Here is a 24,814-nt window from a genome sequence, read left to right as displayed (position 1 = left end):
CTCTTACACATTCAAATTTTCATCAGGAAAAACAGGTGAGCCATGCTTGACATTTTTGTTATTTCAAAGTTTAAAAACTAGCAATTATATATATATATACACATATTTTTGATGTGGGAGAGAAAAAAGCACATACATATACTTTTTTTCCTTCTCATAGATGACCTGTAAAGAATAGGGATTAATTTGTAACTACACACATACAACAAACAATTCTCAGTTTTCCCTCCTCAAGGTTGTCTTGACCTTGGAAAAAAAAAGAAAGAAAGGAGGAAGGAAAAAAAAAAGAGATGGCAGGTATCCAATATTTACTAGCTTAGCTTTATAGCAGGTACTGGATTGCTCCATAGTGGTAGGTATGGAGTCAGAGGAAGGGAAGATCCTGGATAAAAAAAAGACTTAGGGCTTCTAAAATTTAGATTATACAAATAGCTTGGGTTTAATAATGCTGTTATGATAACAAGGCTGAAATTTTCAACAATTCCTCCCCATCAGTAACTGCCATGAACTTCTCCCAAGCAGAAAATAAGTTTGACCCAGCGAACACTAAACTCCAACAACATTTTTAGGATTAGTGAGTAATTTGCAGTACCAGACTAACCCCTTTTTACCCAAAGGTTTATTGAAAGGGCCTGAAGAGACCGAGTAACTGCCACCCTTTTAGTCTGGCCTCAGACTCTGCAATAAATAACAAGCAACATGATGAGCAGTGAAAAAAAAAATAATAAATGTATATATAGTATTTGAACGTTTCCATCTCTGAAGAATGAGAAAGAAAATTTACCATGTAACCGTAAAGGGAGAAATCAAAAGCAGACGGTTCTCCTGGGTGTGGCCAGAACACAGAAATTAAACAAAAAACAACAACAAAAATAAAATAAAATAAAAAAATAAAACCAAAGAAAACTAAACAGAGCCCCTTGAAATCCATGCACTGTTATCCCTTTGTTTGTCATGGAGTTTAGACCAGTCACCCCAGCAGCAGCATCTTTGCCTTGTACCACTGGAGCACACAGCCAGCAACCAGCCTTGCTGTCATCTGCTGCTGTGCTTGGTTCAAACCAAGTTTTTTTCTTTTGTTTCTTTTCCCTTATTTCCATAATAAACAAACTTTTAGAAGCCTGAAAAAAACGGCCAAAGAGGCAGCAGTTTAGGCTGCCTGTTTGCAAGACATTTGGAAAGACTAGGAGGGTTTCAGCTATAATCCACCTGAGATGAGCAGGACTGAATGCACCGACAGCATCACACCAAAAAATCCAGAAAACATCTTCCTGAAGTCACACACACAAACGCACCCTTCAATTGGTGAGAATCAGCATAAAACAAGCTGCCACCATTTCAGCAGCTCTTCCAGCTCCTCCCTGCCCTGTGCCTCACTTCGAGTGCATTAAAGCATACATGTAAAACACCCATCTGCGTACCTGTGTGATCTGGTGAGGCAGATACAGGAATTAATCTGGCTAAAAAAAATGTAAATGTATCTTCAAAAAAACCCTGCAGGGCTATTTTTAAGCTGTATCATTTCCACAGTCCAGCTTGTGTCGCCCCACTGCCGATCCCTGCTGCAGAACAGAGGAGGGGGCAGAGGCCGGCAGTGGCAGCGGGAATCCAGCTAGCACTGCTGTCCAGTGAGAGCTTGGGGCTTCAGGGTAGCTCCAGCCAGCCCAGGTCAGGGGCTTCACGGCCCACGTCATCCCCGGCCGTGTGCTGCTCCTCCTCCCTTCAATCGATCGTGGATCTCACTGTGTGGTCTGTGAGTTCAACAGGCTAAACTGGCTGAAAACAAGCTTATTTCTGTCTCTGTCTTCCTGCTGCATCAGTATTTTGCCAATTTAGCACCCTAGATTCAATTCCCTACACAGTGAAACGAGCACTACTGGGAAGGTGCTCCCACAGGAGCAGTAAGCCAGCTTATACTATGAAAACATCAACTTCAGCCTGAAATTCAAGTTTAAATAAACCAGTTCGGTGTATGGACTAATTTAACTCGTTAGTTTAGTATTGCAGACTTCAAGGCATAAAACTATTTCAGTGAACTAGGATAAGGGGACACCAGTCACGTCTCCTTCATGCCACTGGCATTCTGACGGGATTTGGTGTCCTGAGAAGGTCATGCTGGTTGCCAGTACTTAATTTGTTTTTAAGCCTCTTTGTGTTAACAACACAATTTGTATTTCTGGCTCAACTGATGAAATCTGAACAAAATCTATAAAAATAGAATTAAAATGAAAATAAGACCTCTAATTCATTTCATGTAAGAAGGGGCTTTCCACTGACGGGAAACTAGGCCCAGAACAAGAGTGGCTCAACTCAAAGCACCTACTCCATTAAAAGAGAAGTAAACGCACATGTAAGCATACAGTCTTTAAGGCTTAATTATCAAAACCCGTATTCATATTTTTATCTTAACTTACAGTTAACTGCAAACATAAAATCCCACACACCTTCCTGCACAAGCTTTTAGTTAGGACAGGTTTACTTACATAAATCCAAATGCCAGTAGATGCAATTTCTTTGTGAAGACAAGATGTAACCTACCATACAACTAAGTTTTTAATTAAATATGAAGCACTTCAAGTCACTTCAGTCCTATACAGGAACTTGGAGATCTGGATCTTCCAAGTGGAAAGCAGTGAGGGACAAACTTACAGTATCCTGAAACCATGAGCTCATCTGCACTGATACGAACTCTTATGATTTAAAAAGCTACAAAAAAAAAAGCTCCCTATTCAGCTAAGATTTTGCTATGTGCTTATGCACTCTTGGTCTCTGAATGTCATCGAGGACACATTTTGGAATGCCACATGGTACACAGCTGATGAGCAAAGAGCTTGGATTCCCTTCCCCTGCAGCTTTATGAATGCCACAGGGTACTCGTTACACAGGCAGACTGCATTAATTCTGCAAATATGTCCACTTGTTCAGTTCAGCACAATAGTGATAAAATACGCATCTAGAGGATGCATCTCCACTAACAAAACGAGCAGGAATCCTCTCAACTTCCTCTGGAGGTGTTTTATTCACGGTTCAGTGAAGTGCATGGTAAACTGCAACCATGGGCAGAATGCTATTTAAAGGCACTTGATCTGAGTCAGAACTAGAAATGTAATGGTAAACAGGATAAATTAAACAAACAGCTAGTTTCCTGGAAGCAAGCAAAAAAACCTGAAACAGATCAAGGGAAGACTTATTCTTGTTTAATAGAATGACATCAAACAAAATTAAATTCAAGGGATGTTTAAAGTTTGTATCTTCTTTCTCATACACAACAAAGCAATGTAAGTGTAAAGTCTGCCAGGGCCCATATAATCCTACTGAACAGATTGAATCTGGGAAGAAATTGAGTTACAAAACAAGAATTCACATTGCTTTGAAAGAACAACCAGCAAAACTAATTATTAACTGCCTCCTACTCTGCTGTGATACAGAAAATCAACAAATAACGCTTCTGAGAGAACCTGAGGCTGTGGTGGACACACTCTGCTCTCTCTTTGGTCACCAAACTTCCTAAGTACACAGAGATCTTGAATATGCAGCCAGTTTGATAGTTCCCCCAGGCTGTCGAAGAAAACTGCCCAGTCATCTCAGGTGGATTCAAAAGGAAGAATGCAACCAGCACGCTTCCTTCAGTCTCTCCTACCGACCAGCACTGGAGTGATCCCAGCAGAGTTCTCCTGCTACAGCTTGGCAGGGACAAAGCGCTGCTCGACCCCATCGCACGCTGGGTGGGGACGAACCCAGGGCAGTTTGGGATTCATCAGTGTACCTTTTAAATATTTACAAAACATACACACAAAACTCTACAACCCTTAGGAACCCGGGGAAGGGAAGGGAGCATTGAGAACACAGCACAAGGCAGGCAGCAGGAGCATCTGCTTTCGGATTCCCAAGAGAGAGGAGGAGAAGAAGAAGAGAGAGAGGTTTCATATCATTAGATTAGAATGGAAACCACAGGGCAGGAAAATGCATTCAGAATTTTTTTCCTAAGGTGGAGGAAGAACCCAAGAGTGAGTGAGCAGCCTCCAGAAAGATCCATTTCCTTTGCTTCACCATCAGATCACCAAACTGTTGTTTTTCCATTATTATGTGAATACCAGGTGCTTCGTGCAGCTACACCCCACTCAAACACTGGGGCCTCCCATTTTCATGCTAAGCAGGAAGAATCTTGCATTCTTTTTAGAACAGGAATTACTTTGTGTAGAGAAGGATGCAGAGATACCATGAAATAACTCTTTGGCTGTTTTCTCATTCTGTTCAGATTCTGCCCCATCCCTCAATACAGGCTACCAGTTTTGTAACTGCTTTTTGCTGTAAGATGACAAAAAAGCAGTAGAAAACTGCATGGTCAAGGACTGGAAGAACATCTCTGCTTTTTTTTTTTTTCCCCAAATATTTATGAAGGGTTCAGGATAAAATTTGTCATGGAACTCTTCAGCAGTAATTTTTGTTTTAACTGAAAACCGGAAGCCTTGGGCTTTAGCAACTGCACAAGAAGGTACTTTTTGTAATAATAAATCAAGTCTTCATAGAAAAGTCTTCAATGTCAATGTTGCCTAGAAGGGAAAGGGCAGCCGTGGGTGTTTAATACACAGGGCTGTATGGATGGGAGAGAGAGAGTGAAGTTCATGTGTGGAGAGGAAAAACACTGCTCTGGAAGGCACAGGCAGTGGGGTATGAAAGATAGAGCTCACCCCTTTGCCAGGCCAGTTACTTTTGCTCTTTCTTTTGCAATAATATCCAAATAAGTAGGGATTTGATAGAGGCCAGAGGCTATTCCCAAAGCCAAACAAAATTTACTAAAATCAAGAGTAATTCAGAGATAGCTTTGGCCTATAAATATCAAAAGAACAGCAGAGTGCAGAATAAATATTTACAAACTCAGCACAGCTGATTGTTTTGGTAAAGCATATAGATTTTTATCCATTCGTGGAAGAAAAACACTCTAACTAAATCATATAGGTATTTACTTTTTCAGACTGTCTTGTAAAAAATCAAAACAAAAGAAAACCATGGTATTAAGCACAATAAAGGATGGGGAAAGGGCTAAGACTCATTTATTTAATATAGAGATTAATGGCTTTCTGGTTTCCAGCTAATACAGAGACTGAAGAATTTCGGAATGCATGTTGGGCAACATGGGTGGAAATTTGCAGAGAACTCTGAACATGAACATACCCCAGAATATATGTTGAAGCAAAGAGGCCACCATAAAGACTGTGAACCTCAAATCCAAGCAAAAGGCATAGACTGTAAACTGAAACTGCTTAGCTGATTTGCAACTTCAAAACTTCTTGTGTGCATGCACACATGTGCACACACGTGTGTGTGGGGAGGAGGGAAATTTTGTTTTAATTGAAAATGGGAATCTTAGCATTGATTAAGTCAAGCAGAGTATAGACATGCACTGTGCAAGCTTCCCCCATAGAGCTTTGGCAATGCACCTTGCTCCTGACCTGCAAAACTCCCTGCTATTCCAGTGCTGAACCTCCTGGGCAGAGAGAGAATCACATCAATTTGTCATTGTGGTGATACCGGTTATGTGATGAGAACCAATTGCCAATTAGGACAGAGATCACTGAATATCTCTGCAGCTGACCTAAGCAACATCTGAAATCTCATCTTCAGAGAGATAAATTACCATTAACCCTCAACAAAACCTCCCTCTTAATATATCTGTAAGATGAAAATAGGTGTATGAATGCAAATTCTGTGGGGGAGGTCCACATGGGGCAGGGCAAGTGGAATGAGAATAATTAAATTAAGCATCAAATATCTCAAACATGAAAGGTCGTGCCTCAGAAGCACCAAGTAAGTCTACAACACAGAGTAAATAAGATCCTTTCACATATGAGATATGACAGTTTTCTACAGAAGTATTTTAATGCAATGAAATGGGGGGATGGGGGTGAGTTAGCCTTTTTTCTTACAGTCTCCCATCACACAAAGCTGCTTTATCTTATTCTGCCTTCCCCACAGGGCAGCCATTGCTAGTGCAATGGGAACAGCTTGGTATGAAGGCTCAACCGACCAACTCCCTGTTTGTTCAAAAGGCTGTGGAACCTGATCACACATTACAGACAGGAGTGTCCAGGAGCATTTGTACATGCTGCCCAGAATTGACCATGCTCAGAGTCTCCAGTCAGAGGGAACAGGAGACAGTCCCCAAAATAGCTTTTCCCTTCCCCCATCACACTAATTCCTGCTGATCTCTACCGAATATATTCTCTAGGCAATGAACTGCCTTTTACTCTGCAATCAAATCAAGAGAAGCGGGTACAGAAACAGGACTTACCTTCGAGCCACGCTCATTAAAGATTATCTCTACATCAAGGATTTTGCCGAATTGCTGCAGAGAGACAAGGGGGAAAAAAAAAAAGATTTATTTTTGGCAATTCATTTTTTCTACCTTTTTGGACCTGGCTTAGTGCAAGAAGGGAGGTGAGAATATTTCCATTTCTAGCATACAGGCAAAGGAATAAAATCCCAGTGACGTGACCCAATTCTCTTGGGTTAAGACATGCAGATCCTCTTGGTAACAAACCCCAGGTTTTCTCACAAAAGTCTACAGGAAGAAAAACAATCTCCAGAAGAGTTTCAGGGATTTGAGGTATCTCATCTTTCCTGCTTTTAATCTAAACAATTCTTTCTTCCCTCATTCTACTGTTTCATCTACAACATCTCAGGCATCTAACAACATTTCTAACATGTAATTCAGCATTTCAGTTTCCTCCTGAAGTGGCTATCACAAAGAGAAACCTAACAATGATGTTTCTCTGGAAGGGATAGTAACATAACATCCCAACCTCAGAGATTCCAAACTCTGAATCTCCTTTCCTCTTATTTACCAAAACTCCAAGCCTTTAAAAGAATTGATGGCAGATTCAGAAACCACAAAAATGGCAAACTCCCAACAGTTTGTTTTTCAGAAAAAAGATAATTCAGCTTCAACCTGTGACATGTTGTTAATGGCCTGTGCAAGTCTACCACATGTGACAGGGTTCTAACCTCTGTCTCAGCTTGGAGACCCTAAGGAGAGCTTTGCTCTGTATCAATGGGTTCAAAAGAGCTCCCTATTTAGCACAGAACACAAAATGGAAAACAAGAGTTACATGGTAGAGAGGAGATTTACCACCTCTGTGGAATTACATCTTTCATCTTGCTTGAAACATATTAAAATATTTCTATTGAAGTGGCCAGACTCAAATCAGTAACCTAGAGCTAAAAACATCATCACTTCAGAGGCCCCTCTGTCTTCGAGAATTGTCATGGCTCTATTTCCAAACTGGAGGTCTGCTCTCTAGAAAGACAGGTCTAGATGTCATTTTCAGGAGCCATGTATATAAGTAGTCTTCATTCTAGAGAGACATACTGTGCTCAGACAAATGCTACATCTGAGTGTTTTTCCTATCCCATTTTTTAGGAAAGCTTCCAATGACATCGTTTTGATCTCACTACTTGCAAAAGTTTGGTAGCATATAAAGGAAGAGTCAGCAAGAAAATAAAGGTGATGAACACAGCCTCCAGGCACTGGGACACTCTCTCTCCCTTTTGCCTGTTGCTCTTAATACAGTATTTGCCTTTTTTTTTTTTTAATTAACATTTGCATTCAGAGTCAAATGGGTATAATACTCAGTTTGTGGGAGTCCTGCTTGAAAGGCTCGTGGCTAGATTTGAAAACATGGAACATTTATAACAGGGAGCCATGATGGCTGAGGAGAAGTTCTGAATATGTAAAGCAACAAAAAGCTATTAAGTTCCTTGAACAAGTATTCCACAACTGTCTGCAAGCAAGCAAACCCCTTCCAACAATTTTAGCTATAGTTTCTGTCCGCTTCCATTCTCCATTCTTAAAAAGAAGATCTTGGTTCACAGATGTTGTTTTTGCTGTTCTATTGTTTAAGGACAATACTTGATCTTCTATTCATCCCAAGAACAATTGAATTCACAATATTCCACGTTATATGAAGTTTGAATAATGCTAATGTAAACACGCATCTTCCTTGAAAGGAAACCTCAACATCTCAATAGCTTAGGCTTGATCCATGCTGGATCCTCTTTTGACTGCGGCTGTGCCAATCACCGCTAAAATACATTTTCTATTTCTATCCCACGCTTGGCGTGGGCTTGTCAATAAAGAAGATTAACCGTTGATTGCTTTTTATTGTCTTTGTTGCATATGGCTTGGGCACTGCCATGAAAGAAATCAGTTATGATTGCTTTCCTGGTAGACTATTCCAGCATCATTACATGACATGGGCTGAACCAATTTAAAAGCTCGTGGCTGCGGAATAGCTGTCTCTGCTCCCTTGTCCTTCCTTGTCTGGTCTCACCAGCCTCCTAGAGATGGCCTCAGTTTTCATTCTCACCTGTAGATAAACTGTACAGCTCAATGATTCTGTAAAAACCTAACCCAACAAAAGGAATAAATACAAAGCTTTTTTTGACAATTTACTGATCTGTAGTGGCTTAAAGGGTCAGGTGAGCATTAGGGCTCTAAGAAGCACAAGGGAGCAGAAAGCAGACCCTGCCTGAGAGCAGGATCTGTCCCCTGCCACATCACCTCAGCTGGCAAGCGTTGCCATACACGCACTCAAACAGCCAGCCTCTCGATAAATGCAAGTGCCAAAATTATTTTCAGAATCTTCAAAGCCAAAATCACCATTCTACCCTATTAGAATCATCCTGAAAGCAAACGAAGTGTGCAGCTTCTGGTGCATAATTATGCCATGCCATCTTCCCTTTTCAGCACACCCAGCTGGGCCTGGATCCCTGGGTAGTACTACCAGCACTGCCTCCCAGTCCCATTGGGCTGAGTTCCTCCCACAGGGTTTCCACACCAACAGGAAATCTTGTCTTGTGTGTTTAACTTCTTGTGGCTTACAAAATGCTGATGGTAACACTGAACGCACGTAGTCTGACCCAGCTCTATGAGAGGCGGCAGGTTTGCCTCCTTGCCTAGCAGATGATGGAGGTACGTAATTTCCTAGATGACAGACTTTAAGATCACTAAATCCTGTGGCTGCAGCAAGCAGAGGCTTGACATCTACTGTAATAGGCTACATCCACCCATGCAAACTGCCCCAATCTCTTTTCTGCTTAGGAGTTGTGGGTGTTTGAAGAGGCAAGAGGGAAGGACCTCCTTGGGAGAGAAGAACAGACTAAAAAGGGGTTAACTGCTGAACCGAGGTTTGCTGAGGAGGGGCTTCCGACTCCATGAAAATCCCTGGAAGAAAGCAGCATGACCATGAGGCAGTAGGTTGTGCCCTGGGCTCTTCAAGGCTCTGCTGTTGCCGTTGCCACAGCTGCTCTGACAGCTCCTAACACCATGACTCTTGTCCTCGCTGCTGCAACAGTTACAGCAGATCCAGCACTGGAGGCACTTTTTTCTGGTAGCATGCCAGAATTTTCCTGAAGAATGGAAGCAGGGAAAAAAAGAACTAGTTCATTTTAACAGTGTATATCTCCTTCAAAGCTGAATCTAATTTAGTGGAACATAAAAAGGCACTTTGTTCTCCGATGGTGCTTCGCCTACCAAATGTCAACAGTGCAATAAGTTTTAAGAGCTCCTTACTGAAAGGTCACAATTTTTGTATGGAAAATGGTGGGCCATCTAAATACAAGGGTTAACACCAAGTGCCCTCCATAATAATTTTTTTAAATCGTGCATACAGGCATGTTTCTATGATCCAACAGACAGAGGGTCTGGCCAAATGAAACAAGTCTCATGCTTAAGTCATCCCTGAGGACTAACCGTCTAATCTCTGACCCTGAAGACACGAGTCACTGGGCTGATAGACTTGTCTGGCTCATTCAGTGATTACCAAGAACTTCTGCTTAGAACCCTGCACAGCCTCTGGAGAAGGCATTGCATGCTCACCACCGTGAGTTAAAAAGCTTGCTATGTGACCGAGAATCCAGTATTTCCCCACCATATATCAGGTTGTGCAAGAAGCCACCTCCATGAACTGCTCATGCACACGCCATATGATAGAAAGATATACACACACACACTCTTCCAGTTATGCCATGGCATAGGAGCTATAGCATCTTGTTTTATCTTAGTGGTCCCTTCTCTGGAGTGACCTTGACAAGCTTTCAGTTATTTTCCTGTAAAGCAGATAAATGAAAAATCAGCTCCACTACAGCGGTAGCAGGGAGTGATAGAAGTAACAGTTTTTAAGAGGCATAAAAATAATAACAGACATGAGTTATGACCAGAATCCAGTTCTCTTGTTTGAACATCTACCTTATCATTGATGCAAGGGCATTGTGCAAGTAAAGGTATATGCATGCTGTGTGTTTCTTTCCACCCAGATGACATGAAGGTAACAGATTTCTCCAGCTGAGGCCATAGCTACATTCAGTATAATAAATTTGAGAGATCTGGCACCTGAGAGCTTTTGCCTTCCAAGGCACTGACAGTTTGGTAATGCCCCTCCTGTATGCTCCGTTCCAGCTGGCCCTGCCTCCTCTCCCTGTCTAGAGCTTTCAAAATCAGCTCCAATGTGCCAGACAAATAACTTAATCCTAAAGATGCAAACAACAGGGAGTACAAGGCAAATTCTCTAGAAATCATGGAACAACAAAAGGTAATGTAAGACACCATGTGACCACATCACATCCCTACAAGAGAACTCTGTATGCCCAAGCAGCTTCACTAGCCTTACAAAATTCACTTAGAGTCCAGAGAGCTATCTAAATCTCAAAGGTGTCAAACAATCCATTCTTAAAGATGGTCAAAATTCAAACCAGCCAGGAAACCAACCTCCTGTGCAGGAAACTATTTCAGGTCCTCAAGCTTGAGATGCATGAGGAAGAGCATTTCATAAGCAGAATAGGTCCATGCTGCAGAGAGTGTCCTTTCCCTAGCTCCTAGTTCCATGGGATATACTTTCAGCTGAACACAGCTGGCTCCATTCTAGCCTGTATTAGTCAGTGCTTAATTATGGCAGCTTGGGGTCTGCCAGAGCTACACTGTTATCAGTACACGAACTTCCTGACGCAGAGCTGAGTCACATGTCTTCAAACAGTGGGGCCAACCCTGTTCAGCCAAGATACACCATTATGTTTTGCACTGACAGGAAGATGGAAGCATGGAGCATTTATAGACCAAAGCACTACCACAGTTTACCAACTGAACAGATAATAAGCAAGCACCAAGCAGCCCTTATTTGGGTTGACCTGTTGCCCAGAAAAACACGCATTTTCTAAGAAACCAGACTTTAACAAGAAGCCACACAAAGAGCACAGATTTCTTACAGGATTTACAGACCACAGACATCCCAGTAAAAAGAAAAAAAAAAGGTGACAAGGAATACAGCTTCTCAGTCATTTCTTATCCTCTGACTCACAAATAAAAGATTTTCACATGAAACACTGAGACAGGGGTGAACAGTACTGGAGGGTACCATCCAGAAATCTTAACATCATCCAGCTTCCAGGTCTATACTTCCAGCTCCTTGCTGCTGCCTTGTGCCATTCCCCAGAGGTCTGACTGCAGTGTACCTGGTATTGCTGCCACAGCAAAGGTACTTGGACCCATGCCCACAAAAGTAGCACACATTTAAAAATCAGTTTGAGAGGACTTAGCATGTAGACTGAGTCCATATGAAACTGGGTTAATAAAAGTTAACTCCATGTAATTTTACCCAGGCCTTTTACGCAGTTAAATCCAGCCACAGCACAGCACTATTTACTAAATGACATTCAGCCCAGTTTTGCTGCAGACTCTCCTAGTAACTCACACGAAAACCTAAACAAACCTCAAACAAGTATGTACGCTCCAGTCATTGCTGCCTTCCACCAGAAAGTTAGTACAGAAGCTTCCACAGCAGATACACTTTCGCAGAGCAAGACTGACAGTACAAGAGCTGCTGACAGCTGCAGTGACAAGCACCCCTGTGCAGAAGCACCCTGATCCCTGCTGCGGCCGTGCAGCCAAAGCATGATGTTCAAGCAGAACTGAGTACACAAGTCCTTAGCAAAACGTGGTTTCAGGAAACGCACAAGTGAAACACATCAGTATAAACAACAGCGCCTCTTGTAACTCTAACCAACCTCAGCAGGAACAAAGTCCCCAGCCGTGTGACAGGGCTGGGGCTCACTCTCATCGAAGAAAGAGCTTGGAAACGAGAAAAGTCAGAGGCCACCTTGTGCCAGAATATTTGTTCTCCAATACTGGCATATAGGACTTGTTACATGCAATTGGTGGCCAAAACTATTAGCAGATGAAAAACTTAAAATATATCTTGATATCCAGAAGACAGGATTTCCTCCTTCAGATGTCCAATCCACTAGGAAAGCAGAGTCCCTTTCTGCAACTTTCCTACTGCTGTATTTCAGGGTTTCAGTGCGTGAACACCTGCAGGTCAGAGCTTCTTGGTCTATCATATTATTCACCTATATGCCTTAACCCATAATGAGTAGTTTTCTACCATCACCAATACTTGTGTATCATGAATTACTTGTGTATTTTAATTTATTTGCTGGCAAATATAGATTTAAAATTCTATTGAATTCTTGGTGACAAAGAGCTGTAGTCTAACTTGTTATTGCTTTAGCCTCGAACTATAGGCTCATGGAGGTGTTTTGCACTCTTGACACCAGAATGAAGTTGGATGAGAAATTATATCCACTGAGTTATTTTAGGAAGTGCAAAGTGACAAAATGTTTCCTCAGAGGCCAAGATCTGAGGGCTACAAGAGCTTCCAAAAATATCCGAGCTTGCAGAGCTGCAATGCTTGGGTCATACAAAGAAGTGGTCTACCACAAACTTACATTATAAAGAACCTCGCCATAGAGGTATGAATTATGCTTAGAGAAGGAAAATTATAAGATTACCTGCCTTAACATCCAAAGTAAAACAAACCAAAAAAAAAAGTAGCTACCATTCTGTCACCTGTAATAAAAGCTGTTATTAATGACTTCATAAACTGACAGTTATTAAATGTGACAGAAAAGTCACCTTCATAGAAAACATCTATGGGTTATTACTGCTGTAGCTGATAATGCACAAAACCCCTTTATCAACTGGGCTGATGATGCTTCCCATCAGAAGCAGTAAAGTCTACAAGTAGTAGCCATGCAGTAAGCATGTTTTAAAAAAGCTAATGTCTCCATCTGAAGCCAAAGCCTGAGAAAATTCACACCCTGTACAGTGCTAACCCACCTTCATCTGCAAACATCATCAGCATAGTCCTTATTTTTATCTTACTATGGTAAAATGCTCTTTGCTTAAGTGTAAATTCTGAAAAACATCAATTCTGACTCCTCATACTGTTGTTCTCACAACAGATAAAGATTTAGTGCACAGACACTCATAAAAACTACCAAAACAATCCACTTTACTTGTTTTTGTAGAGGCAATTCAAGATTCAGCTTGAGAACAGAAGAATCTTTATCATGCACGCTGTCCAACCCAGCCTCCATCTTCACTAGGAGACTCCTAAGTCCATCCTACTCTGAAGTCCAGAAACAATGAGACTATGCCAGCCAATTTTATACTGGGAGGAGAACTGCTTCTTGAAGCATGAGAGGGAAGGGCTGAAGCTATCAGGAATAAGGTACAGACACGATCATAGCACAAAGTTGAAACACACTGAGGGAAACACGAGCTTTTCTTCTGCATACATAGTCCAGAAAGGAAGGGGACAACCTATCAGAAGTTAAGAAGAAGACTACTACCATCATGACAGATCTTTATACGCACTAGCCAAAGAATGTCTAGTGATAGTAAGATTTTTAAATGGTTCCTAATTTGTTTTTAACACTGATAGCAACTCTTCTTCTCCCTGCTAACTTGTTCCACTGTATAAATTAGTCCAAATGATTATTTAATGAATTTTGCTCTTATTTCAAGGGTAATTGTGTTAAATCTCAGCTTCCAACTGGAAAATCTTATTGTGACTGTAAACAAGATCTAAACCTGTTAGTAGGTATCATCCATACATAAGCACCTCTATAGGACAGACTTGTCATCTCCCAACCTCTCTTTTTAATAAGCTGAGTGTAAATAATGTACCTAACACCTTACACCATTAAAAAAAAAAAAATCACTTATCTTTCAAGCCCTCATTGGTTTTTTTTTGGTCTTAAACTGATCTTAGACCTGAGTAAAATTATGTAGTCACAATCTTTTCAACTTTGAACGTGAGCAAGATCACACTCTTCCTTCAGCCTGATAACTCCCTTTGAATTATTGAAGCAACTATCTTCAATGATCACTAGTACTCTTCCAAATCAGTATTTTTCAAAGAAGGCTTTCCATCCTACGAGCACAGACTGGTTCCCATATAGTCAGTGCTCTGCACTGAGATGCATCAAACACGTTTTTGTTGGATTTATCATCAGTCAACCAGGCATTTCAACTCATTCTCTAACAGTAACCTTATCTTTCTCTTTCCTCCTCCTCAAATATTTTTTTAACTGCAAACCTTACTGGCAAGGTTTTAATAGTACTGTCTCCATGGGTTGATATAGATACTGAACAGAACAGAGACTGAAACAGATTCCCAGGGAAACTGATACTAGAAACAGTCTTGATCACAGATGTCTCCCCAGTAACTACTACTTTTTTATTATCTGTCATTAAAGAGGTTTTTAATCCCTCTAATGTGTGCTGTGCTTGAGATAAGTAGGATTTTTCTTAAAAATTGGTCACTTGGACAAATTCAATTGGTTGAGCAGTGTTCAATTATACCAGTATTGCTTTGTACAATCTTGTCAAAATAAACAAAACAGTATTTGTCTGCAAAGATGTATATTACAAAGTCATGCTGAATAGATACTAACACATTTCTTCAGATTCTAATGGGTTTTTTTAAAACTTTCTAAAGTTATTTTTATCTTGGATCAACATACGGATAGTTAGTTAGTAGCTCTTTGGGTCATTCCTTTCAGATTTTTTCAACAGTAAATTCTGGTTGGCAGTCTTCCGGCCTCCTGCAACTCCTCCTAGCTTATAAGAACTGGCTAAAAACCAGCATTAATGAATAATCCATCTCCTTGCTTTGGCTATTATCTTTGGATGTACCTTATCTAGATCTGCTATTTTTAAAATATTAGTGAGCACTGTCCCATCCTCCTTTGTTATAAATAATATAGAAAAGCAGATAAGGTACAAATACCCTAACTGTGGAATCATGCCTTTTTGGCCATCAGTATGATGCTGCTGAATACTTTACAGCTTCCATTAACACTTTGCTTTTAAAGATACCTTCCTGGACAGTTATCCTGCCAATTGTTTAATGTCCAAGAAACAGACTCTTCTAAAGCTCCTTACATTACTGCTTGATGCCATATTCTGTTTGCACAAAGCAAATACAGACAAATAACAATCACTGGTACCTAGGCAACGGTGGGATTTCAGGTCGGCTATTAACTCTTCTTTATCTGCTAGAACAAGGTCAACTATTGATTTATTCCACAGTGGGTGCAGAACTGTGTGCATTAAAAAATGACCTATTCCTTCCAGAAGCTTTCTGGAAGTCTTTTTAATGGCCCCATGAAATGTCAAGCAAATATTACCTGTTCTAAGTAGGCCATTTTATTTGCCTCCCTATAAGATGCATATGCATAAGGAAATGTTTGCTCCTATCCTGAGGATATTTCAGGGACCCGTCAGAAACACATAATAGCTGAAAAATGGTTGGAAACCAAGTAATTTGAATTTGTTCAGAAATCCTTATGTTTGCCCCTCTCACAAATCGTGCAAGTTCAGAGAGCTTTATGTAATATCCATTTAATCACATATGGGACAACATGTCTGAAGTCCCCCTCTGCTCCAGTCTGGACAAAAGCATTAGATAGTTTCTGCGCCTCAGGGCTGGGCTGACCTCTCGCATGCTGTTGCATCCTTGAGGGGACTTCTTTACTCCCTCCCTACCATCACATTTATTTCTTCCTCCACAGCTTCACTGTCTACCCAATTCCTCTCTTTGTACAGTAGCTTGGGAAAAACACTCCAGGCAAGGATTTTGAGTCTCTCAGATATGACGTTGAAGAGATGTGACCTGACACACAGAAGGGAGAGGGAGAAGATGGGGGTTACAGGCTAGTCACAGCTCAAGACTCACACAACCGTGAGTCCCTGTTAGGAGAAAGGGTAGGTTTCAGTGAGTCACCCAAAGGAAAGCATCCTGATCCTGAAAAAGAAATAGGAGCAAGCAAGATTTAGAGAGAATTGCTCTCCTGCTTGAGGCTATGAGCATGGTAAGAGAAGCAGCACTGAAAGAAAAAGGAAGATGCACAAGGATCATTATTTCCTTGGCAAAGTAGCAAAGTTCTCTATTACCGAAAAACGGCACATGGGAGTTTTTACGCCCCAGAAGATGAAGGGTCAGGTGAACTAGCAAAAGGTTTTACAAGAAATATACCATTTACCCAAGTTAAAATCACATCACTGTGCTGGAGCTTGAGATTATGTTTAGAGAAAAAAATAAACAAACAAAAATAACTTGAACACATAGTGTTATTTCCCTATCCCTTCCATGTACAACAAGGGTACCCTATGGGCCGATAAAAAGGACAGGAAATCTTAAGGCAAGTAATTAGGCCGCATTTTCTACAAATCACTACTTAGGACAGCAGTTCATTTAAATTGCCTGGGTCATCCAATCTGTAAAGCAGAGGCAAGAGTCACTAGGACAGGGATGTCCTTGTCATTTCCATCTCATCCATGTCTCCCACACCAGGAGCACGTGGAGGAGGAAGCATCAAGGTGAAGGAGTGTGAAAAGGGCTAGTTGTCAAGCCAAGCGCCAGTCCCAGGAGAAGGGACAGCAACGTGTAAGTGATTTATGTAAGCGATGCAGCTCCCAGGAGAGGGGAGCAGCAGTAGCAGAGAGCAGGACGTGATAAATACAGATTGTAGCAGGTGGTCCAAGAACTGTCTGTGATTTCAGCAACCATTTATCCAAACCGGATGGAACTGCCTACCACACAGCCCTGCAACAGCAAAAAGCAAGCTAAAAAACCACAAAAGCAGAGCAGGCGACTGAGAATATTCAGCAATCACAGATTGCCAGGAGATGAGTTTCATTATGAAAACATTCCAACAGATGGCAAAAGTGTGACAATCTAAGGTATGAACAACACGGAAGCAAACCTAATCCTCCTGCAACAGAATCACAGACTCACTGTTTTGGCTGGCAATTAAGTCCAGAGGTTGTTTATTGTAACCCTTGCTCACAGCAGGTCTAAGAAGATCTGGCTGGCCAGGCTGTGTCAGTGAAGGCACACACCTTCAAGGATAGAGCTTCCACAATCTTCCCGGGCAACATTTTCCACTATTTAACCATCCTCACAGTAAAAACAAAATTTTCCTGATATCTAATTGATATATTAAAGGCAGAGAGGCCCTGCGGAGAGACCTAGACAAACTACAGGGCTGGACAATCACCAACTATACAAAGTTAAAGAAAGACAAGTGCCAGATTCTGCACTGGGATGGGGCAACCCTGGATGTTCATGCAGACTGCGGAATGAGGTGCTGGAAAGCAGTGCCATAGAAAGGGACCTGGGGGTCCTGGTCGATGGCAAGTTGAATATGAGTCAGCAGAGCCCTGGCAGCCAGGAGGGCCAACCGTGTCCTGGGGGGCATCAGGTAAAGCATCACCAGCTGGTTGAGGGAGGGGATTGTCCTGCTCTGCTCTGCATTGGTGAGATCTCAGCTTGAATATCGTGTGCAGTTTTGGGCACTGCAATATAAGAAAGATATTAAGCTATTGGAGAGTGTCCAAAGGAGGGCAACAAAGATGGTGAAAGGCCTTGAGAGGAAGCTGTATAAGGAGCAGCTGAGGGCACTTGGTTTGTTTGGCCTGGACAAGAGGAGACCGAGAGGAGATCTCATAGCAATCTACAACTTCCTCACAAGGGGAAGTGGAAGGGTTGCCAGAAATCTCTTCTCTGTGGTGACCAATGACAGGACCTGAGAGAACTGCATGAAGCTGTGTCAGGGGAGGTTTAGGTTAGATATCAGGAAAAGGTTCTTCAATTAGAGGGTGGTTGGACACTGGAACAAGCTTACCAGGGAAGTGGTCACAGCACCAAGCTTACCAGAGTTCAAGAAGCATTTGGACAACACTCTTAGGCACATGGTGTGATTCCTAGTGGGTCCCTTGCAACTCAGGATATTCTATGATTCTACTTCCTATGTTCCAACTTGTGATTGTTGTCTTTGTCTCATCATCAGATACCATCGAAAATAATCCGGATACATCTTTTCTGTATCCTCTGATCAGGTAGTTGAAGACAACAAAAACAGCCCTCCTCTGCCCTTTTATTCTCAAAGCTGCAAAAGCCCAAACCTCAGACTCCGCTCACATGCCAAGTTCTGCAGCCCCCTGATCATCTCAGTGGTGCCCACTAGGCTTCCTTCAGTATTTCATTTAGATGAAGTGCACTTCTTGCACTGGACATCCCTCACTGGACAGAGTTTTCCAGATGCAGTCCAACAGCTCCTGGAGACAGGGAAAGGATCCCTTCCCTGGGCCTGCTGGCTACTCACTAACAAGGCCCAGGGTGCCATCCGCGCCCCTTTGCATCGAGGGCACACTGCTGCTCATGTTCAAGTGGTTGTCCATCAGGATCCCACATCTTTTACTGCAGGGCATCTCCTTAGACAACCAGCCCATACTGCTGCAGGGGTTATTCCCTCCCAAATGGAAAGCCTGAAATTCAGTTTTGCCAAGTATCTCAAGATTTCCCTCAGCCCATTTCTCCAGCCTGGCCAGGTCCCACTGAATAGCAGCCTTGCCTTCATGTATTTTGACCACTCCTCTCCATTTGGCCTCATCCACAAAACAGCTTCTTATGGACACAAAAAGTTTCAAGAGCAAGGAGCAGAGATCGCTCACAATATATAGCAACTGGGGCTCTTGTTAAGACCATTGGTGAAATTTTTAACATTTCTGCATGTTTTGTTCGCTTTGTACTGTCCATGCTATGAACAAATAAGCCCAATTCTTCTCTCATTTATAGGAGTCTGAGCTTGAAGTCCATGAATTTGACATATTTACAATATTGCAACACTACTCTGCATGTGAGTGTGTGTATGCGCACGCATGTACACCCACAGAGATGGCTCAGGAGATACAACAACTGAAACAGGAATACTGCAGAATTTGGAGGAGCAGCTGGATATACAGCTAGGACCAAGGTATACGCTCAAAGCCTATAGTGACAAGAGGAACTCTAGGTTTGGTCTTTCCTGACTTGAATTCTCTGGACTGTATCTTAAACAGGCTGTTAACTTAAAAGCTAATCAGAAATATTTTTTAAGACTGTAAAAAATGCCATCAACCAAGGATTATATTGTAATCATATCAACAAGTCCAATACTCCTGATGCTGATGATGATATATAGATAACTTCACCTCAGGGTTAGGTCATGAAGCATCTATAACATTTATCTCTGTGTTCACATGGAATGAGTCACCACCTATACTCACGTAAACAAACTCTTCCTTGAAGAGCTTATAAATTGAGAATCATGAATAGCATACAAGGATTAGGGAAGACAAACTATTTGGTCAAAAGAAACAGAATGTATATCGTACGCAATGTAAAATACCATCTGACTTGCACTAGCTTTTCCACATGCAATTGCTAGGTGGCAAATACCTTGTAGCAATTTTTCATCGCAGAAATGGATCACGGAGAAGGACATAAATATTTCATCAAGTTTCTATGCAACTGAAAAACAGTCCTTTGCAAGGGATACATTAAGTCAATGTTTAATCCAAGTCTTTACTCAGAAAGAAGGTCAAGTTTTGTTTTGGGTTTGTTGGTTGGTTTTTTTCCCCAAACCAATTGTTAGATTACACTGAACATTGCTGCCCAGAGAAGCTGCGGATGTCCCATCCCTGGAGCTGTTTGAGGCCAGGCTGGATGGAGCTCTGAGCAATCTGGTCCAGTGAAAGGTGTCCCTGCCTATAGCAGAGGTGTTGCAATTAGATGATCTTTGAAGTCCCTTCCAATCCAAACCATTCTATGATTCTATTAACAACTTGATAGGAAGAACACTGTTACAGTTCTCATGTGTATTTACCAGCCAAGTTAAATGCTACCAATTGTCCTAGTCCTGCAATTATTTTACAGTGTGCTGACTAAATTGAGGGGGACAGGCTTTTCATTCACATAAGTACAGCAGCACCAGGTGTCCCACCTGTGGGAAAGGAGAATCTGCCATGCCCTAAAAGGCAACAATAACTTACCCCAAACATCTGCCGAAGGTCAGGATCTCGGAAGCGGAAGGGAATGTTAGACACATGAAGTCGTTTTGGAGTGGATTTGCTCTCAGTATTCTCGCTGCTCTGCGTCTGTGATTGCTGTCCATCTGTCTGTGCCCCTCCTTCTGTCTGCTGAAATCAGAGAGACAAAAGCACATGCATGAGTAGAAACCACAATTCCTCTCACATGCCATGTCTACCTTTTTTTAGGTATTAGCACTACACTTGTAATTGCACTATCTAGCACTTGACAATTATTTTGATAAAGCCAGCAGCCCTTAACAATTGATTTGTTGTTCTTCCCCTCCCTTTCCATGAGTAAACAGTAATGAGATCTCAGCCTCCCTCCCCTCGTATCACCTATCAGCTTAGTAGAGTTGTCTTTGGTTTTCTTAAATTGCTTCTCTCTTTTAGCCTGTTCTTCCTCACTTCAGCTGCCACCATATGAAAGCTCTAATGAAGAGGCGGATCTTTCATATCCTGAAGCTGGGAGGTAGTACCGCCACTCTAATCTCATGTGGCAGGATGTTCATACAATCATCAAAATCCCACAGCTGAAGCGGCAGCTCTTCACTGGGCCAATACCAGACGTGCATCCCCAAGCAAAACGGCATCTGCTCTGTCAAGCTCCCTTCAGAGAAACATTACCCCAAAAGAAGATCTATAATTAAATGGTAAAATCCATGTATGAACAGATTATGGATGTCTTTGATTAACTTTTCTCGTACATTTAAGTGAGCCCAGGAAGAGAAAACAGTCATCATCATCACCGCAAGATTTATAAAAATTTCAAGTGCTACTTTCTGCCACCAGTTCCATAGCTAAGAAAAGGTATTTGTTCCACCATTCTCAAGCACTGACTGGCATTGCAAAGCAAGGCCAAAGGGTAGGCCAGGAGTTCTTGTTCACAGAAAAAGTACAGCACACAGGCAGAGGAATAAGGGGGACCTGTGTGCCAGAGGAGAGACCTAATGCCCCGCTGAGATAACTGGCAGAAGAAAAGAAAGGAAGAGAACCTCAGCCACTTGTGTGGGCTTAGACTGAAAAGGGGTAAAATTTGAGCACAGCACTAAATATAACGGCAAGGCCCCTTTGCAAAATGGCTTGATGGAAAAATGGCATTCTTCACACTTTAGTCACAAAAACGAGCTCAAAACCTCAGAGCTACAGAACAAAGCAGACTACAATTTGGTCGGTTTTATTGCTCTGTCCCTTTCCAAGCGCATGCACTGACAGGCCAAGGTATTCAAAGAGCACCCACCCCCTCACTATCTCCTGCTGCTCGCTCAGTCTCCTAGGAGTCATGCTTTGACTACCTGTGTGATGCACTTTTAAGTGTCATTTCAACTCTTTAGACGCCAACCTGACTTCTGCCTTAACTCATCAAGCAAAAAGTTCTACAAGAAGGCAAGGACTGTGCAATTGCTAGTAAGTCTTTTTAAGGCATTTTCAAGTACACACATAGGCCTTAAAGATGGAAGAGTCGGGGTGAGTTTTTTACTGGTTTGGGCCCTTTTTTCCCCCATTTTAAACATGTGATTTGTGTATCAAAGATGAAAAAAATCTGAGGGAAGTTGCCCATAACATCTCCCCAACCACTGAATGTACTTGCTAGGCTGATCTGCACATCACTCAATATACAACACTTCCTGTACATTTGGAATCATCTCCACAGATAAGCTCAACCAGCAGCATTAAGAGAGTGTCTTCTGCCCAGAAATATCACTTACAGACATGACCTTGAAGTTGCACATTGGTTATAAAGCAAGTAAATATAAAGATAAGGCAAGGAAACAGTAAGCACTGGGGTCTTGTCATGCTGAGCAAAGCAGTGGCAGCTTTCCATCTCATTTCGGGAGGGCTGCAGATTCAGCAGCACAAAACATGTTTGATCTGGTTAACACAGATTAAGCTGTGGCAGGGAGAATGAAGATACTGCCCTGGTGAGTATCTCTACTTCCCATAGCTGTGCAAGTCTTAGGTGAAGCCTGGCAGAATGAAGAATTTTTATTTGGCTAAGACTCATCCATCCCACAAACATAAAATTTTTAGGAACAAACTCAGAAACTTCCATTTGCTCTTATCCAAAAGCTGTCTCCACCCACCTCCACCATCTCCCCTCTTCTCCTGCCCTCAACCCCATGACAAAAAGGTTCTCCAAACATACAGAGAGTGCACCCTAGGGGAACAATCAGTGCAGCTGGCCTGTGATTAAATCAGACCATGCTATTTAGTGGGGGGGTTTTTTATCGCTCCATCAGAGTGCTTTGCTCCTCAGGGCAAATCTGTCCAAGAAGGACAAAACACAGGAGTAGCCTATCTGTCATCACTGTATACAACACCTGCAAGTGAGTTCTTCAAAGTAACTCCCCAAAACCACCAACACTCCTGCTAAAAGGGGTATCTACAATCCACTTTGGAGTCCTGCTAGTGCAATTTGCCAAATCCCATGTTTTCTGTGGCTTTGCATGGATTTGGCAAGTGAGCAAACACCCATGCACAAAGTGCATCTTCTGCTGTGTGAATGAGGAAACGCACAGATCTTGAATGGTGATGACAAAAATGTTTTAGTCTTTAAATTTAAATACAGGTTGCACAGGATTGGATCTGCTGTTTCCACAGGGGAGGAAGGCAGAATGTTGTCTGCACTCCTCTCCCATCCATTTGTTCCTAGGCAAAGGGCAGAACTCCTTTCTTACCAAGGGTGTGATGTATCATGTAGAGTGGCCCACCCAAAAGCACTCACAGCTGGTCCTGCATATGGCAGTGTCATTTTGCATCATGTGAGATGTGTACAGCAAGACAAATGCTTCAAAGAGGAGAAACAATAGAAGGGGTTTTGGTCCTTTACCTTTTTAACTACACTGAGAGTCCTCAAATGCTTTTCAGGCTTTCACATACCCTGATTTTTCAGTAGAAGTTTAACATTAAATACCTTGTGTCTCTGGATGCTGTAGCTCCCTCATCTCTATAGTCCCATGGTCCTAAGGTAAGATTTGAACTTTCCACCACTATAACATTAGCTCAATACATATGACTACTGCCACACATTCAGCTACATCATAAATGAAAGAAACAGTGTCCTCAGATCTTTCTTTTTTTTCCTTTTATAGTTATTCCTTGGCTTAATTCACTAGGAAGGAGATGAAAGGAAGGGCCTGGAGTCTGTTCTAAGGCAGCACATAACAGATGCTGGCAACAGTGCTACTCTGACCAAGACAGACTACAAAAGCCCGCATTTCACCAAGCGCCCACTCCCCACCTTGACTCCTTCCCCATACGGAGTTTAATCTCCTTCTGGCCTCATGTCAACACTTCACAGTGAAGAAATGGATCTCTCCCTTTGCTATAGACAGTGATTCAGCTCGGAAGGGAGCTAACACACATTCAATGCCTGTCATCAGGCAACACAGAGACATGCTGTGGCAGAGATCTCGCATTTAGGAGCTGTATTGCATTCTCCGTACCTCCTCAGCACAGTCCGTGTAACATATACTGATGCAGGTGATAATGTCATTCATGCCTGCACACGCAAGCTTTGAGCTCTGCTCAAGGTCACTGAGAAACACATCAGAGCTCAGGACACGAGCAGCATGTGCTTTACTTTTAACTACTTGCTGCCTGTGCCCCCATGTCAGCTCCTCCCTTACACCCACCAGCAGTAAGGAAACTCTACGCAAGAAGAGGCAGTTGCAAAGAGAAGCACAGATATATACATGTGCACGTGCCCATGTAAAAGGGGAGGAGGACACCTGGCAACATGAGGGTGTTCTGAAAGGTTTGGGGGCATCTTCCCACCTCTCAGCTGGACTCCTCTGTCCTAACCCAGGTGGTGATCAATTAAATGCTGGGGATTTCTCCGCAGCAGCAGGGAGGCTGGGGCTCCAGCACCACCTGAGCTCTGAGCAGATCTCCATCTGCATGGCTAGACGGAGGGCTACCTCCCCAGCAAACCAGACAAGCACCAGTGTGACAGGCTAGCACAGAGATTATTAATACCCAGAACATTCTGTTTACATCTCCCACTTGCTTCTAGAACTGGAACCGCTTCAGGTCCAAGTTAGAGACAAACAAAAAACAACCCCTTGTTCTCTCCCCCAAGAAGCAGGCAGTCCAAAATACTGTGAATCATAATGAAGAGGTTAAGAGCTATAAATCACTGCAAAGAAAATATTTACAAAATACAAACTGTAACTAATAACTATATTTAAAAGGGGATTTGGGTGGCTTACAAAATCTAGGAGACAGACTGTGCTCACTCCACTGCTCCTAGACCAGTCTTGAATTCAAAAAAACCCAAAACCACACATCCAACCTTGTTCGGATCAAGAGCTTGAAGAACTGTGGAGACAAGGACTGAAAGCTACAAGTGGCAGAAGGCAATCTTCCCATTGCAAAGCAGAGTGCAGATAATGTGGAAAACTCTCTGTAACTTCTAGTGAAGAACCTGTGTCAAAACAACCAGTCACCCACCAATGAACAGATGCCCATTGAGCAGGTCTGGTGGAAAAACAAGTGAAGAATTAGGGTCTAGACACAAGATCACTTTCCTGCCCCAGCACACTCTATTGAAGTCAGACTGAGGTC

At 42.3% G+C, this 24,814-nt stretch overlaps 1 protein-coding gene across 9 annotated transcripts in view; it reads right to left on the bottom strand.

Moving 5' to 3' along the window:
* The window catches only part of RBFOX2 (RNA binding protein, fox-1 homolog 2), a 173,671-nt gene that overhangs the window by 31,251 nt on the left and 117,606 nt on the right, over positions 1 to 24,814 (bottom strand). For 8 of the 9 annotated variants that reach the window (XR_001876191.1, XM_017823353.1, XM_017823352.1 and 5 more), the window contains 2 exons: positions 20,213 to 20,359; positions 6,293 to 6,346 (listed from right to left, as the gene is read on the bottom strand). Coding sequence is in view for 8 of the 9 variants with exons in the window: in XM_017823353.1 (XP_017678842.1) it covers positions 6,293 to 6,346; positions 20,213 to 20,359 (201 nt within the window). In the remaining variant the exon portion in view is untranslated. The remainder of the gene's footprint in view (positions 1 to 6,292; positions 6,347 to 20,212; positions 20,360 to 24,814) is intronic. The other variant, XM_017823354.1, reaches the window with a different exon arrangement.

Source organism: Lepidothrix coronata, unplaced genomic scaffold (assembly GCF_001604755.1).
Source record: "Lepidothrix coronata isolate B3197 unplaced genomic scaffold, Lepidothrix_coronata-1.0 Scaffold102, whole genome shotgun sequence".
Lineage (NCBI taxonomy): Eukaryota > Metazoa > Chordata > Aves > Passeriformes > Pipridae > Lepidothrix > Lepidothrix coronata.
This window is presented reverse-complemented; position numbering and strand designations above follow the sequence as displayed.